This window comes from Dama dama, chromosome 6, assembly GCF_033118175.1.
Source record: "Dama dama isolate Ldn47 chromosome 6, ASM3311817v1, whole genome shotgun sequence".
In the NCBI taxonomy this organism is placed as follows: Eukaryota; Metazoa; Chordata; class Mammalia; order Artiodactyla; family Cervidae; genus Dama; species Dama dama.
The window spans coordinates 14605248-14618780 of record NC_083686.1 but is presented as its reverse complement, the minus strand read 5'-3'; the positions used below and the strand labels follow the sequence as shown (position 1 = coordinate 14618780).

Here is a 13533-nt window from a genome sequence, read left to right as displayed (position 1 = left end):
TAAGAATAGTGATGGGACTTCCCTTGTGACTCAGACTGTAAAGAATCTGCCTGCAGTGCAGGAGACCTGGGTTTGATCCCTGAGTTGGGAAGATGGGCTGGAGAAGGGAATTGTTACCCACTACAGTATTCTTGTCTGGAGAATTCCATGGACAGAGGAGCCTGGTGGCATACAGTCCATGGAGCCGCAAAGAATCAAACACAACTGAGCGACTAATGCTAAGTGTGGTACTCTGTATAAAGACCATAGCAAAGAATAGGCACCATTATTACAATTTTGTTAGACATTTAGCAAAAGTTATTTTTAATTCTCATAGTGCTATGATGTTGAGTATCATGTTTCCTCATTTTACAGCTAAGGAAACAAGCATAGGGAAGTTAAGTAATTTGCCCAAATTACAAGTCCAAAGGGGTAAAAGAAATATGATGAGGACAGGACTTTGGAATTATTTTTAGAGGTGTTTTTTATATTCTGTGTAACTTACTGCTCTGGGTCACCCCATCCATTGTCATAATAGTTTCAGTGTTTCAGAGGGAAGAACAGACATGAAACAGAACAAAGTAGTGACTGTCAAATGGGATTTCTGAGGCTCTAGCACGGGACTAATCTTGAAAACCAGGCTTTGTCAAGTGAAAAAGAGCTTTACAGTTTCTTTCAGCATGCAATAACTTCTTAAGAAATAGGACTGGTGGGTGTGAAATTTCTTCTGATTAAAAGAACGTGGAAGATATGAAGAAATTCCTTGCCATAAGGGAATAGAAGAGGGAACTAGGCTACTTCTGATGCAATGGATTATGGTAAAAAAGAGAGAGCTAACAGTAGTGAATTCAAATATTAGGAATCCAGAGACTTCCCTGGTGGTTCAGTAGTTAAAAGACTCCATGCTCCCAATGCCAGCGGCCTGTGTTCCATCCTTGGTTAGGAAACTAGATCCCATATGCCACAACTAATTAAAAACAAATAAGAGTCTGCAGGCTGCAACAAAGATCCTGTGTGCCACAACTAAGATCAGGTGAAGCCAAATAAATTAAAAAAAAAAAAAAAAAGAATCCAGTAACTTGGCTTCCGACTCCAACTCCCATCCTAATGTTCTATTTGTCCAGTTCCAACTTTTATACACTTACTTCTTTACATTATAAGTAATAAAGTTTGGCAGAGTATTAATGGCCGATAAGACCTTATGTGATTTGATTCTTGTGTCAAGCTCTTCACATAAAATAAACCCAACCATAGCAGCTAGCCAAATAGGGGCTTATTTTCCTCATTGGTCCAGAAGCAGTATATTCAGGATTGGTGCAACTACTTGAGGAAGTCATGAAAGACTCAGGCTCCTTCTTACATCCTTGTCTGCCAACTTTATATGTGGCTTTTGTCATCACGGTCTCAAGGTGATTGCTCCTTCTTCAGAAATTGTGTCCTCCTTTTGAGGAGGAATAAAGGAGGGAGGGGGAAATGGCAAAGGGTTAATAGTTTCTGCCATATGAGCTAGTCTCTTTTTCACCAGGAAAACAATAGCCTTCCCAGAAGACCCATACAGCAGGCTCCACTTTCATTTCATTGGCCAGGAAAGGTCAAAAGGCCACTTTAGCTGCAGGGATCGCAAGGAGATAAGTTTTTAACTGGGCATATTTCTCCATATGACATGGAAGAAGAGAGAGTAGGTAAACAGGTACTGGGAAGCAGCGAGCTGTGTCCTCCATACTGGTTCACCTCTCTGGTTTCTTTGAAGATCAGGATTCCTCTGGTTTACTGCTATGCCATAGTACACTGACCTTTTCCTTTCTTTTCTTTTTAAAATAATTTAATTAATTAATTTTATTTATTTATTTTTGGTTGCTTTGGGTCTTTGTTGCTGTGTGTTGGCTTTCTCTAGCTGCAGCCAGTGGGGCTGATCTTCAATGCGGTGCACAGGCTTCTCATTGCAGTGGTTTGTCTTGCTGCAGAGGCCAGGCTCCAGTAGTTGCAACACTCAGGCTCAGTAGTTGTGGCAGACAGGCTTAGTTGCTCTGAGGCATGTGGAATCTTTCTGGACCAGGGATCAAACCCGTGTCCCCTGCATCGGCAGGCAGAATCCTATCCACTGTACCACCACCAGGAAAGTTTTTTCCTTCTTTAATTGGGGCCAACCTCTTTCTTATCTCAAAGACTTTTGCATTTGTAATCCTGTCTGGAAGCTCTTTTCCCAGATTTTTCAGGGGCTGCGACTTCATGTCATAGGTAACTTGCAGAACTCCTCAGGAGAGCCTTGTCTGACACTTCTCCCTTGTCATCTGAGGTAGCCAGCCACTTCTGCTCCAATTAGTCTTTTCCACAGCAAGTTGTCTATTCATTGCACTTCCTCTAATCTTTAATTTCCAGTTTGTTTACTTATTTATAGTTGATTTCCCTCCCCTTGAAAGTAAGCTTCCTGCAAGCAGGACCTGGTCCAGCTTGTTCATGAAGGAAGGAGTTCAGAACAAGTCTCCCTTAAATGTGTCAGTTTGGCATGTGAATTATTTTGAGGTGAAGAAAATCAGGGCTCAAAAGACTCAGGAAGAGCTTTCTACCACCCTTAAACTGCTTGAAAGAAGTTAGATAGAGTGTCTGGTCCAGAAAGAGATCACTACAAAGAATGTGGGTTAGGTGTGGTGGGCTGGGGAGAGCTCAGTGGATCCATTTATTTTGAATTCCTCACTGTGTCCCATTGCCTCTGCCTAGCATGACAAACATTTGCTCTTCCAATCTTTCTGTGAGTTGTCTTCCTTCTCTTTGAAGACCCTCGTGTCTAATCTGTCTCCTTAGCTCAGGATGGCCTATAAGCTTTAATTGCCTGCATGCCTTTGACCCTCTCATGTCTGTGTGAAGCTCTCATATGTATGAAATTAAATTTATTCCTCCCTAGCTAATCTGTCTTAATTAATCAATAAGCCAAAAATAAAATTTAGAAGGGTGGACTTCCAAGGTGACAAAGTGCTAAAGAATCTGCTTGCTAATGTAGGAGATTCAGAGATGTGAGTTTGCTCCCTGGGTTGGGCAGATCTTCTGGAGAAGGAAATGGCAACCCACTCCAGTATTCTTGCCTGGAGAATCCCATGGACAGAGGAGCCTGGCAGCTTACAGTCCATGGGGTCACAATAGAGCCAGACATAACTGAGCATACATGCATAGAAGGGTAGAGGAAAAATTTTTCCTTCCTTACATTCACAGTTGTATTCCTGGCATTTCAGGGATGCGTGCATACTAAGTAACTTCAGTCATGTCCAACAGTTTGGGACCCTATGGTCTGTAGTGAGAGAGTTAATTCTTAGGTAGATTGATAAGGAGTCTGGGGCCCTCAAGGAGGAAGGGGTCCAGAGCCCTTAAGAAGCAGAGAGGGGTCCAGGGCTCTTAAGGAGGAGAAAAGGACAAACTTTTTTTTCTACGTTCCTTCCTCTTAGTCACATAAAACGTTTTTTCTTTAAACCCAGAGCTAATGGTTCAAGGGCATATTTTTCCTTAAGCTCTGTTCAGTTCAGTTCAGTTGCTCAGTCGTGTCTGACTCTTTCTGACCTCAAGGACTGCAGCACATCAGGCCTCCCTGTCCATCACCAACTCCTGGAGTTTACTCGTGTCCATTGAGTCGGTGATGCCATCCAACCATCTCATCCTCTGTCGTCCCCTTTGCCTTCCACCTTCAATCTTTCCCAGCATCAGGGTCTTTCCCCATGAGTCAGGTCTTCATATGAGGTGACCAAAGTATTGGAGTTTCAGCTTCAACATCAGTCTTCCCAATGAATGTTCAGGACTGATTTCCTTTAGGATGGACTGATTGGATCTCCTTGCAGTCCAAGGGACTCTCAAGAGACTTCTCCAACACCATAGTTCAAAAGCATCAATTCTTTGGTGTTCAGTTTTCCTTATAGTCCAACTCTCACACCCACACATGACTACTGGAAAAACCATAGCTTTGACTAGACGGACCTTTGTTGGCAAAGTAATGTCACTGCTTTTTAATATGCTGTCTAGGTTGGTCATAACTTTTCTTCCAAGGAGTAAGCATATTTTAATTTCATGGTTACAGTCACCTTCTGCAGTGATTTTGGAGCCCCCCAAAATAAAGTCAGCCACTGTTTCCCTATCTATTTGCCATGAAGTGATGGGACCGGAAGGAATGATCTTAGTTTTCTGAATGTTGAGCTTTAAGCCAACTTTATCACTCTCCTCTTTCACCAAGAGGCTCTTTAGTTCTTCTTCGCTTTCTGCCACAAGGATGGTGTCATCTGCATATCTGAGGTTATTGATATTTCTTCCAGCAATGTTGATTCAAGCTTGTGCTTCATCCAGCCCAGCGTTTCTCATATAAGTTAAATAAGCAGGGTGACAATATACAGCCTTGACGTACTCCTTTTCCTATCTGGAACCAGTCTGTTGTTCCAAGTCCAATTCTAACTGTTGCTTCCTGACCTGCATACAGGTTTCTCAAGAGGCAGATCAGGTGGTCTGGTATTCCCATCTCTTTCAGAATTTTCCACAGTTTATTGTGCTCCACACAGTCAAAGGCTTTGGGATAGTTTATAAAGCAGAAATAGATTTTTTTTTTCTGGCACTCTCTTGCTTTTTTGATGATCCAGTGGATGTTGGCAATTTGATCTCTGGTTCCTCTGCCTTTTCTAAAACCAGCTTGAACATCTGCAAGTTCACAGTTCACATATTGTTGAAGCCTGGCTTAGAGAATTTTGAGCATCATTTTACTAGTGTGTGAGATGAGTGCAACTGTGTGGTAGTTTGAGCATTCTTTGGCATTGCCTTTCTTTGGGATTGGAATGAATACTGACCTCTTCCAGTCCTGTGGCCACTGCTGAGTTTTCCAAATTTGCTGGCATATTGAGTGCAGCACTTTCACAGCATCATCTTTTAGGATTTGAAAGAGCTCAACTGGAATTCCATCACCTCCTCTAGATTTATTCATAGTGATGCTTCTGTTAGGCAGCTGGAATAGGGAAAAAGAGTCCAAAATGGAGGTGGCTAAAAGACCTGGAAGGGAAAGCCTGCGAAAATAGAACAAAAGAAGGTCGGAGGACCTGAGTGAGAACCTCAGGTAAAACACACAGCGCTCCTGCCTAAGCCCAATTTGCATAGGACAGGCCCAGGGGGAACAAAGAAACATATAAAAAGAGGAGCCAAAGCCCTCCTCTCTCTCTCTCTCTCCCCCACATGATGGGGCGCTCTTCTCTTCCCGTCTTTGGATTGAAGTGCCCTCACACCTCGAAGATGGATTTTCCTGCTATCATCTAAATAAATAGAGCTGTAACACTGAGTTATAACAGTGATTTATTTAAGAGCTATAACACGGTCTGTCCTCCGAGAGCTGTGACCCGCCAAGGGGCTTTAATGTCCGTCACTCCAAATCTTTGTTGTGACGAGACAAAGAACCGAGGAGCATACACTCGCTTGACACTTCCTAAGGCCCACTTGACTTCACATTCCAGGATATCTTGCTCTAGGTGAGTGATCACACCATCGTGATTATCTGGATCATTAAGATTTTTTATTGTACAGTTCTTCTGTGTATTCTTGGCACCTCTTCTTAATATCTTCTGCTTCTGTTAGGTCCATACCATTTCTGTCCTTATTGATATGCCACAGCCTTTGACTGTGTGGATCACAGTCAAAGATCACAGTCAAAGATCCACAGACTTGTGGATCACATGGCTGTATATTGTCAGCCTGCTTATTTAATTTGACCCCAGGTAAATAGCAGGGCGGGAACACAGCTCCACCCATCAACAGAAAATTGGATTAAAGATTTACTGAGCATGCCCCTCTGATCAGAACAAGACCCAGTTTCCCCCTCAGTCAGTCTCTCCCAGCAGGAAGCTTCCATAAGCCTCTTATCCTAAGCTCTGTACTAAGGATTATATAACAACAATGTATCTTGCTCAAGGACATGTTTCTCCTTTTTAACTGGAACCTTCTAATTAATCTTGTTATTTTATGTTGTGGGAGTAGGTCTAGTAAGACCTTTCTATTGTTAGTTCTAATCTTGTTATATTAAGATGTATGTTGTGGGAGTGGGTCTGGTAAAAGCATATAAGGGCTTAATAAGACTAGTGAGTGGGGGCACTCTCTGTTCCCCTTCTGATGTCTATGTCAGAAACTTTCTTTGTCCTTTTTTATACCTTAATAAAACTCTGTTACACAAAAGCTCTTGAGTGATCAAGCCTGGTCCCTGGCCCCAAAGCTAAATCTTCTTTGGAGATCATGAATCCGACATCATTCAGCATAAGCTATCAGTAGTCTGCCAGGCTCCTCTGTCCATGGGAATCTCCAGGCAAGAATACTGGAGTGAGTTGCCATGCCCTTCTCCAGGGGATCTTCCCGACCCAGGGATGGAACCTGTTTCTCTCATGTCTTCTGCATTGGCAGGCGAGTTTTCTTTGCCACTAGCGCCACCTGGGAAGCAGTTGCTGGTGAATGGTTAAGTGACCAATTAATATATGTTGTATACAAAATAAATGGAAAAGGGGAAAACAGTTGGAATTCTTTTAGCATATCTATCAATTCTAGTAATCACCTACACTGCTTCCCTACTGAAAAGTATTTGTCAGTCTTTTGTCTGTTTCACCAACTATTATAAGATGCCCTTAAGTGTGTGCAGACCTGGGAGTAGACATCTCTGAAGGGAGATGGAGACCTGAAGGAGACCTGGTTGTTGGAGCCAACTGTGGTGCAGGTCCAGTGCCAGGAAGCTGGTTTTGTCTGCGTGGGAGTTGGTTTTGCCTGAGTGGTTGTGTAGTTTCTTTTTTTTTTTTTTTAGTTCTACCACTTTATTGCTACCAACCCATTTCCCTCCACCCTCGTGCACACATGCTCAGTCATGTAATCCCACGGACTTCAGCCCACCAGACTCCTCTGTCCATGGACTTTTCCAGGCAAGAATACTGGAGTGGGTTGCCATTTCCTTCTCCATGTGTAGTTTCTTAAACTGTGTCCACTCCAACTTCCCCTCAAGGAACGTAGTGTTTGGAGACTAGGATTTGAGGAACTTCTATGAGAACACCTTTCCAATTTTCTGTTCTTTGGTCAGAGGTTTTGTGACTCACACTGCCTTATTCCTCTTCTCCCTAATGACTAATAAGTTGGCTGAACTATTTGATAATTTGGTTGATAAGCGGAGCCTTTTTTTAACAGAGCCTGCCTAGTACCTTTTCAGTGTTGAAAAAGGGACAACAGGTCCACACTGAAGTCACTTATGTTAAGTCCCCAGTATTCTTGCCTGGAGAATCCCATGGACAGATGACCTTGGCAGGCGATAGTCCAAGGGGTCACAAAGTTGGACACGACTGAGCAACTAACACTTTGTTCACTTCATGCTAAGCCCCACAGAAGCAAACTAAAACTTCATACCCAATTGTGGTTTCAGCATCTCTTTGAAATGTAATTTTTAAAAACCAATCAGCCTGGCATTTCCTGACCAGCACCAGTGAGGTGATACCCATCATAAACCCCAATCCTTCTCCCAAAGAAAGGTGATCTTGCCTGAAAGAATAATCCCCCCACCCTTTTTTTTCATTTTGACTTTCTTGTCCCACTCCTTCCTGCCTTTTTAAAATTTTTGGCTGCACTGTGAGGCATGGGGGATCTCAGTTCCCTGAATAGGTATTGGACCCAGGCCCTTTGCAGTAGAAGCAGAGTGTTCTAACCACTGGACCACCAGGGAGCTCTTCTTTCCTGCTTTTAAAAACCTTCCATTTGTACAGTTCCTTAGAGCTCCTTTCTATTTGTTAGATGGGATACTGCCTGATTCATGAATCATTCAACAGAGCCAATTAGATCTTCAAATTCACTCAGTTGAATTTTGTTTTTTAAGTTTAAGCAGAGGTTAGTGGCTGTCAACAACTTTGACAACAAAGTTTATCTGACTTCAGGAAGCCAAGTCCAGATATTTATTTTTTAAAAGTTTTAAGTATATTTTAACAATAGTACTTTGCTACCTGGATAGATTGTTAAAGATAATCAAATTTGAACACTAAAGTGGTAAAGACATATTTTGTTTAGTAACACTGTAACCAAAAGTGGGGTTCTGGGGTGTGCCATGCAAAAGCCAATAACAAGGCCAGGTTGGTGGAAAGGCAATTGTGTTTTACTTTGGATGCTGGCAAGGGGATGGGGAGGCAGTGGGTGTGGCCAATGCCTGTCCAAAGGCTGCCCCCTGCAGCACCCCGTGGGCAATCAGGGGGCTAGAGCTTTTCTACGCTGAGGGAGGGGCTGCCTGCAGAAAACAGCACCGTCAGCTCTGACAGTCATCTGGAAATTGGTCATTGGGGATTCAACTAGCATCATCTTGACTGTTTTAAGTACAGTTAATTTTCAGTTCTAGGGTTGGTTCATTTCCACTTCTTGAGGCCAGTTCTCAGAATTGGGACAGCTTATGTCACACAATCTGTTCATCATGTGCTAACTTCTCTAGCCTGTGGAGTGTTCAGTATCTATAAGACAGCTCACAGGATATGGCTCAGAATATCATCTATAGCCCTTGAGAAGGAGCTAAATGTCCTCGACTGTACTTAATTGTCAAACTATTATTCTTTGGTCCCTGTGACTATTTTCCTTTGTTTCTGCATGTTCTCACTTCTCTGAGCAAACGTATTCTTTGGCTAAAGTTCTTTCACAGACAAAAGGCAGGCAGAGGATATGGGGGACAAGGACCATAGGGTCTTGCTTTGTTTCAATACTGCAGTATGAACTTAACTCTACTTCCCTGAAACAGAAGGCTGGAGACTATTCAAGGGCTGGAGTGTGCTAAGGGGTGGTAGAGAGGTGGGTGGGTGATCCATGTGACTAGGCCATCTGGTTTAACAGGTATTTGTCAGAGGAGAAGAAGTAATACTAAAGAAAAGTTCTGGGTGGTAGATTTATACCACCAAGGCAGAGAAAAGATTTCTAATTGCAAGCTTTCTAAACTGCCCAAGAGAGGGGTCTGGGGTCTGACTGCCTATCCAGGTTTTGCCTGGAACAAAAGGGGTTCAAGGGGAGGGTGTGGGTGGGGGTTGATGCTGGGATCACTCTATGGACAAGACCTTAAGCTTCTAGAAGCCAAAAGAGAGTAATGAAATACAATTTATATTTTAAGGCAGGACAAGAAAAAATTAAACAAAATTCTCTGAGAATTGGGGCTCCTCCCTTCCTCATGTGCAGTTTGTATTACACATTAACCAGAAGTTGTCAAAGATCAGTTTGAGAATTTACAAAGCTCTCAACCATAAAGATCAATTTTTTTCCTTTATTCTGACCCTAGTGATATAACTTCTTAGAAGAAGAATGTTCTTTCCTTGCGCTGTAGGGGGGTCATGGTAACTTAAGGCTATCTTGACATGTGCTTACCTGGAGTATATATCTTGGTAAAATTTATGTAAATATATTAGTCATTTTGATGGATGATCCTCTGTCTCAAAAAGTTTTTTGACTGTGCCTTCAACTTCTAACAGGCAGAATGGTTCTCAGAGCTTTCTGAAAATCTTCTTCCTGCATTAACCTCATCAGTTCAGTCGCTCAGTTGTGTCCAACTGTTTGCAACCCCATGGACTACAGCACACCAGGCCTCCCTGACCATCACCAACTCCCAGAATTTACTCAAACTCATGTCCATTGATTCGGTGATGCCATCCAACCATCTCATCCTCTGTCATCCCCTTCTCCTCCCACCTTCAATCTTTCCCAGCATCAGGGTCTTTTCAAATGAGTCAGTTCTTCGCATCAGGTGGCCAAAGTATTGGAGTTTCAGCTTCAGCATCACTCCTTCCAATGAATATTCAGGACTGATTTCCTTTAGGATGGACTGGTTGGATCTCCTTGTAGTCCAAGGCACTCTCAAGAGTCTTCTCCAACACCACAGCTCAAAAGCATCAATTCTTTGGTGCTCAGTTTTCTTTATAGTTCAACTCTCACATCATCAGTTAAAATCATCAGTTTGGCTCAAATAAAATACTCTTGTTTTCTTCTTAACTTGCTAGTTAACGGAATTTTCATCAACAAAAGTTTGGTTCAGTTTCTCAGTACATTGGTTCAGATGGAGCTTTCATATATCAAGAAGTCTATGGTCTTCAGAAAAGTTGTTACGGTTTGATAAATCTGGCTTTTGAGATGGTGAGAAGTTTTATGTCTGTGTCCATACCCTACTACTGAAACAGTGGATTACATACTTAAAAGGTAAATATCCACACACACTTTAATAAGATAACGAGATACATGCATCCCAATGTTCACAGAAGCACTATTTACAACAGCCAGGACATGGAAACAACCTATATGTCCATCAGCTGAAGAATGGACAAAGAAGATATGGTACATATACAATGGGCTACTTCTTTGCCATGAAAAGGAATGAAACTGTGTTATTTGCAGAGACATGGATGGCTGGCATACAGAGGTAAGTCAGAAAAACAAATATATTAACACCTAAATGTGGAATCTAGGGAAGTGGTAAAGATAATCTTATTTGCAAAGCAAAAATAGAGGCACAAATGTAGAGGAAAAAAAAAGTATGGATACCAAGGGGGAAGGGGGAGGGGAGTGGAATGAACTGGGAGAATGGGGTTGGCCTATATACACTATCATGTATAAAGTAGATGACTAACGAGAACCTAGGGCTGTGTAACTAGAGATTATCATACTAAGCGAAGTAAGTCAGAAAGAGAAAAATACTAACCATAGAATATCACCCATATGTGGAATCTAAAAAGAACGACACATAAGAATCTATGAAACAGAAGCAGATCCACAGACAACAGATCTGTGGTGGCCAAGGGGTAGGAGAGGAAGAGACTTGCTCCTGGAAGTCTGGTGTTGGTAGATACAAATTATTACATTTAGAATAAAGAAAAAACAAGGCCTTAATGTATAGCATAGGGAACTACAGTCAACATCCTGTGATAAACTATACTGAAAAATATTAAAAATATATTAAAAAATGTGTATATTACTGCATCTTATAATTTCAGACCTAAAAAAACATAATGACAAACCAAGTGTCAAACAGAAATCGCTTTACAAACTGTTCTGACAATGTTGATGTACAATTTCCGGTTCGGCCAATCGCTGCCTCTGGAGTTATAGATCAGATGTTGCCCTTGTCCCTCCTCCACGCTGTGTGCTTATTTCATAGCTGGTGTTACTCCTTCGCAGGTTTGCTAAGGCCACACACGCCAAAGTCTCGTGAAATTTACTCATGAGGTGAACATCTTCGTAAAAAAGGAACTGAAAAGCCTCAGATACGGGAATTCCAAGTCTCTGGCCTACCTCCTTCCCCTGTAACCACTTGTAATCAGATATGACTACGATTGTAACCCCCACCTCCCTGAAAAAAAAAAAAAAAAAAGGAGGGCACACTTCTCTTAATCCCCTTCCTTTTTCTTCTCCTTCCCAACTTCTCGGTTTCTTTCAGCTTCCCTTTTCCCTACCGCTTTCTCGATGGTACCCCGAGACCCCTGTCCAAAGCCCTCACAATCACGGGATCCACAAGGATGAAAAGCAGAAGGCGGGCGCTATGAAGCCCGCACCTCCTCTCTTTTCGGCGCTGTCGTAAAGTGCCGTCGCGCAGCGGAGCGTTACTGGAGCTGGTACCTTGCGCGTCACTTGGGGATTCGAAGTGGGCTTTTATTTTGGGAGGGCGTCTAGTCCCTGTGTATTAATGAAATTGACGTAGCTACTTCCTCTCCGGAACCGGAGGGCCGCCCGGTCCCAGTACCCGCTGGACACTCGGGGCTCGGGGCTGTGGGGCGGGCGGATCCTGAGGCCCAAGCTACCTCGCTCCGCGAATCTTCCGGGCCGCTGATGGCCGGAGGCTTCCTGGGGAAGACTTTAGCCGCCGTGTCCCTCTCTGTCGCCCTGGCCTCTGTGACTGTCAAGTACTTGGGCGGCTGCAGCGTCGCGGCGTGCAGGTATTCCCGCTTCTAGCGCTGACTCCTTCTCCCGAGTCTTTGCGTTGCGGCTGGGAACCAGCTTCTGGTCGGGTGGTTTCAGGAGGCTCTGCTTGGGTCCCAGCTTTTTACAGCCATACGCACTTTTTTTTTTTTTTTTAAGTCTCTAAAATATTTTACTTGTCTTTTGAGAAAAGCAAGTGGTGGCACGCTTTCTTATGATCCTTGAAGTCTGTCCTCTGCCATGAGTCACTAACATTATTTGTCCCCAGAGAGTTTAAATAGCGAACCGTTTAAATGGTGTAAATTGAAAAGTGTAAGTCGTCATTCCTCTACTTCTCCATTTCAGTGTAGATAAAATATTTATTACTTACCTCTTTTAAAAAAAATTTGCCTTGGATAAATTTAGGGATCTGTGGTATCTCATACTGTCTCCTCTTATTCGCTTCTCCTGGTTTCTGAACACATGTCCTAGGTACCATGCCCATGCCTGGCATCGAGTAATAAACAAGTGTTGTGAGGCTGCCTCTAGGAGTGTGTGTGTTTTTAATTATTTTTGTCACGTCATTAGACACAAGGAAATTTTCTTCTGTTTGTTTCTTCCATTTTTTTCTTCTGTCTCCGCCTGGCCCCGCCAACTCCAGTGATAGCCTTCTGGACTGGAAGGTTTCAGTTGAGGGTGTGTGAGCAAGTAGCAGCCGGTGGACAGGCTGGAAACGTCCCCTTCCTCTTCTGGTCCAGACTTTACACTTGTGGAACAATTTTTCTGCTGATTGTAGCTGCCTCAACTTTATTTCCTCAGTGTGAACTGTACAGATACTAAGCCGAAGTTTCTGCTGTGTTCTTTAATACCTAACTCACCATAGAGGTTCTAGCCCTTTTCTTTACATTTTGGTTTTATCCTGGGGATCAACAAGTACTGCCGACTTTTTGTTTGTGAATGGGGAGGGAGAGAGGGCTGATTTCTGTGGTTAGTGTCCCACTGCTCATGTAGGATGTTTTGGCCCCCTTATTTCAAAGGTATTAACTTCTCTGGTGGCTCAGACAGTAAAGCGTTTGCTTGCAATGTGGGAGACCTGGGTTTGATCCCTGGGTTGGGAAGATCCCTTGGAGAAGGAAATGGCAACCCACTCCAGTACTCTTGCCTGGAAAATCCCATGGATGAAGGAGCCTGGTAGACTCCAGTCCATGGGGTCGCAAAGTCGGACACAACTGAGCGACTTCACTTTGTTTCACATGTAACTCTCCGGTGGGGCATGTTGGTGGCGGTGTTGGGGCTCTTCGTGTTTGTGGTGAGGAGGCTGGGGTTCTATGGGAGCTCTATTATTTTCTGCACAATTTTGCCTTGCAAAATTTGAAAAAAACGGAAGTATTAAAAAAGCAGGTAGAATCCTTTGTTACTTTCCTCAAAGCACAGAGGGACTGGTATGTGGAAAATAAAAGACATAATGCTCTTGTTGAAAAAAAAAAGAGTTGACAAAACCGATGAAAGCATAGTGTTTCAAGCAAGAATGGTTTGAGTATCAAAGGAGTAAAGGAGATCTTGGGGAAATTTTGATGAAGGCTTCTAATACTTTTACTAGAATTGATTTGACTCTGATTTGACTTCGGTTCAGTTCAGTCGCTCAGCTGTGTCCTACTCTCTGCAACCCCATGA

General features: G+C 43.0%; 1 protein-coding gene across 2 annotated transcripts in view; it reads left to right on the top strand.

Moving 5' to 3' along the window:
• Nucleotides 1–11462: 11462 nt before the first annotated feature.
• The window catches only part of NUDT9 (nudix hydrolase 9), a 35898-nt gene continuing 33827 nt past the window's right edge, over nt 11463–13533 (top strand). Inside the window, exon 1 of one of the 2 annotated variants that reach the window (XM_061145538.1) lies at nt 11463–11576. Coding sequence is in view for 1 of the 2 variants with exons in the window: in XM_061145536.1 (XP_061001519.1) it covers nt 11791–11897 (107 nt within the window). In the remaining variant the exon portion in view is untranslated. Of the gene's footprint in view, nt 11898–13533 lie in introns of both variants that reach the window. The other variant, XM_061145536.1, reaches the window with a different exon arrangement.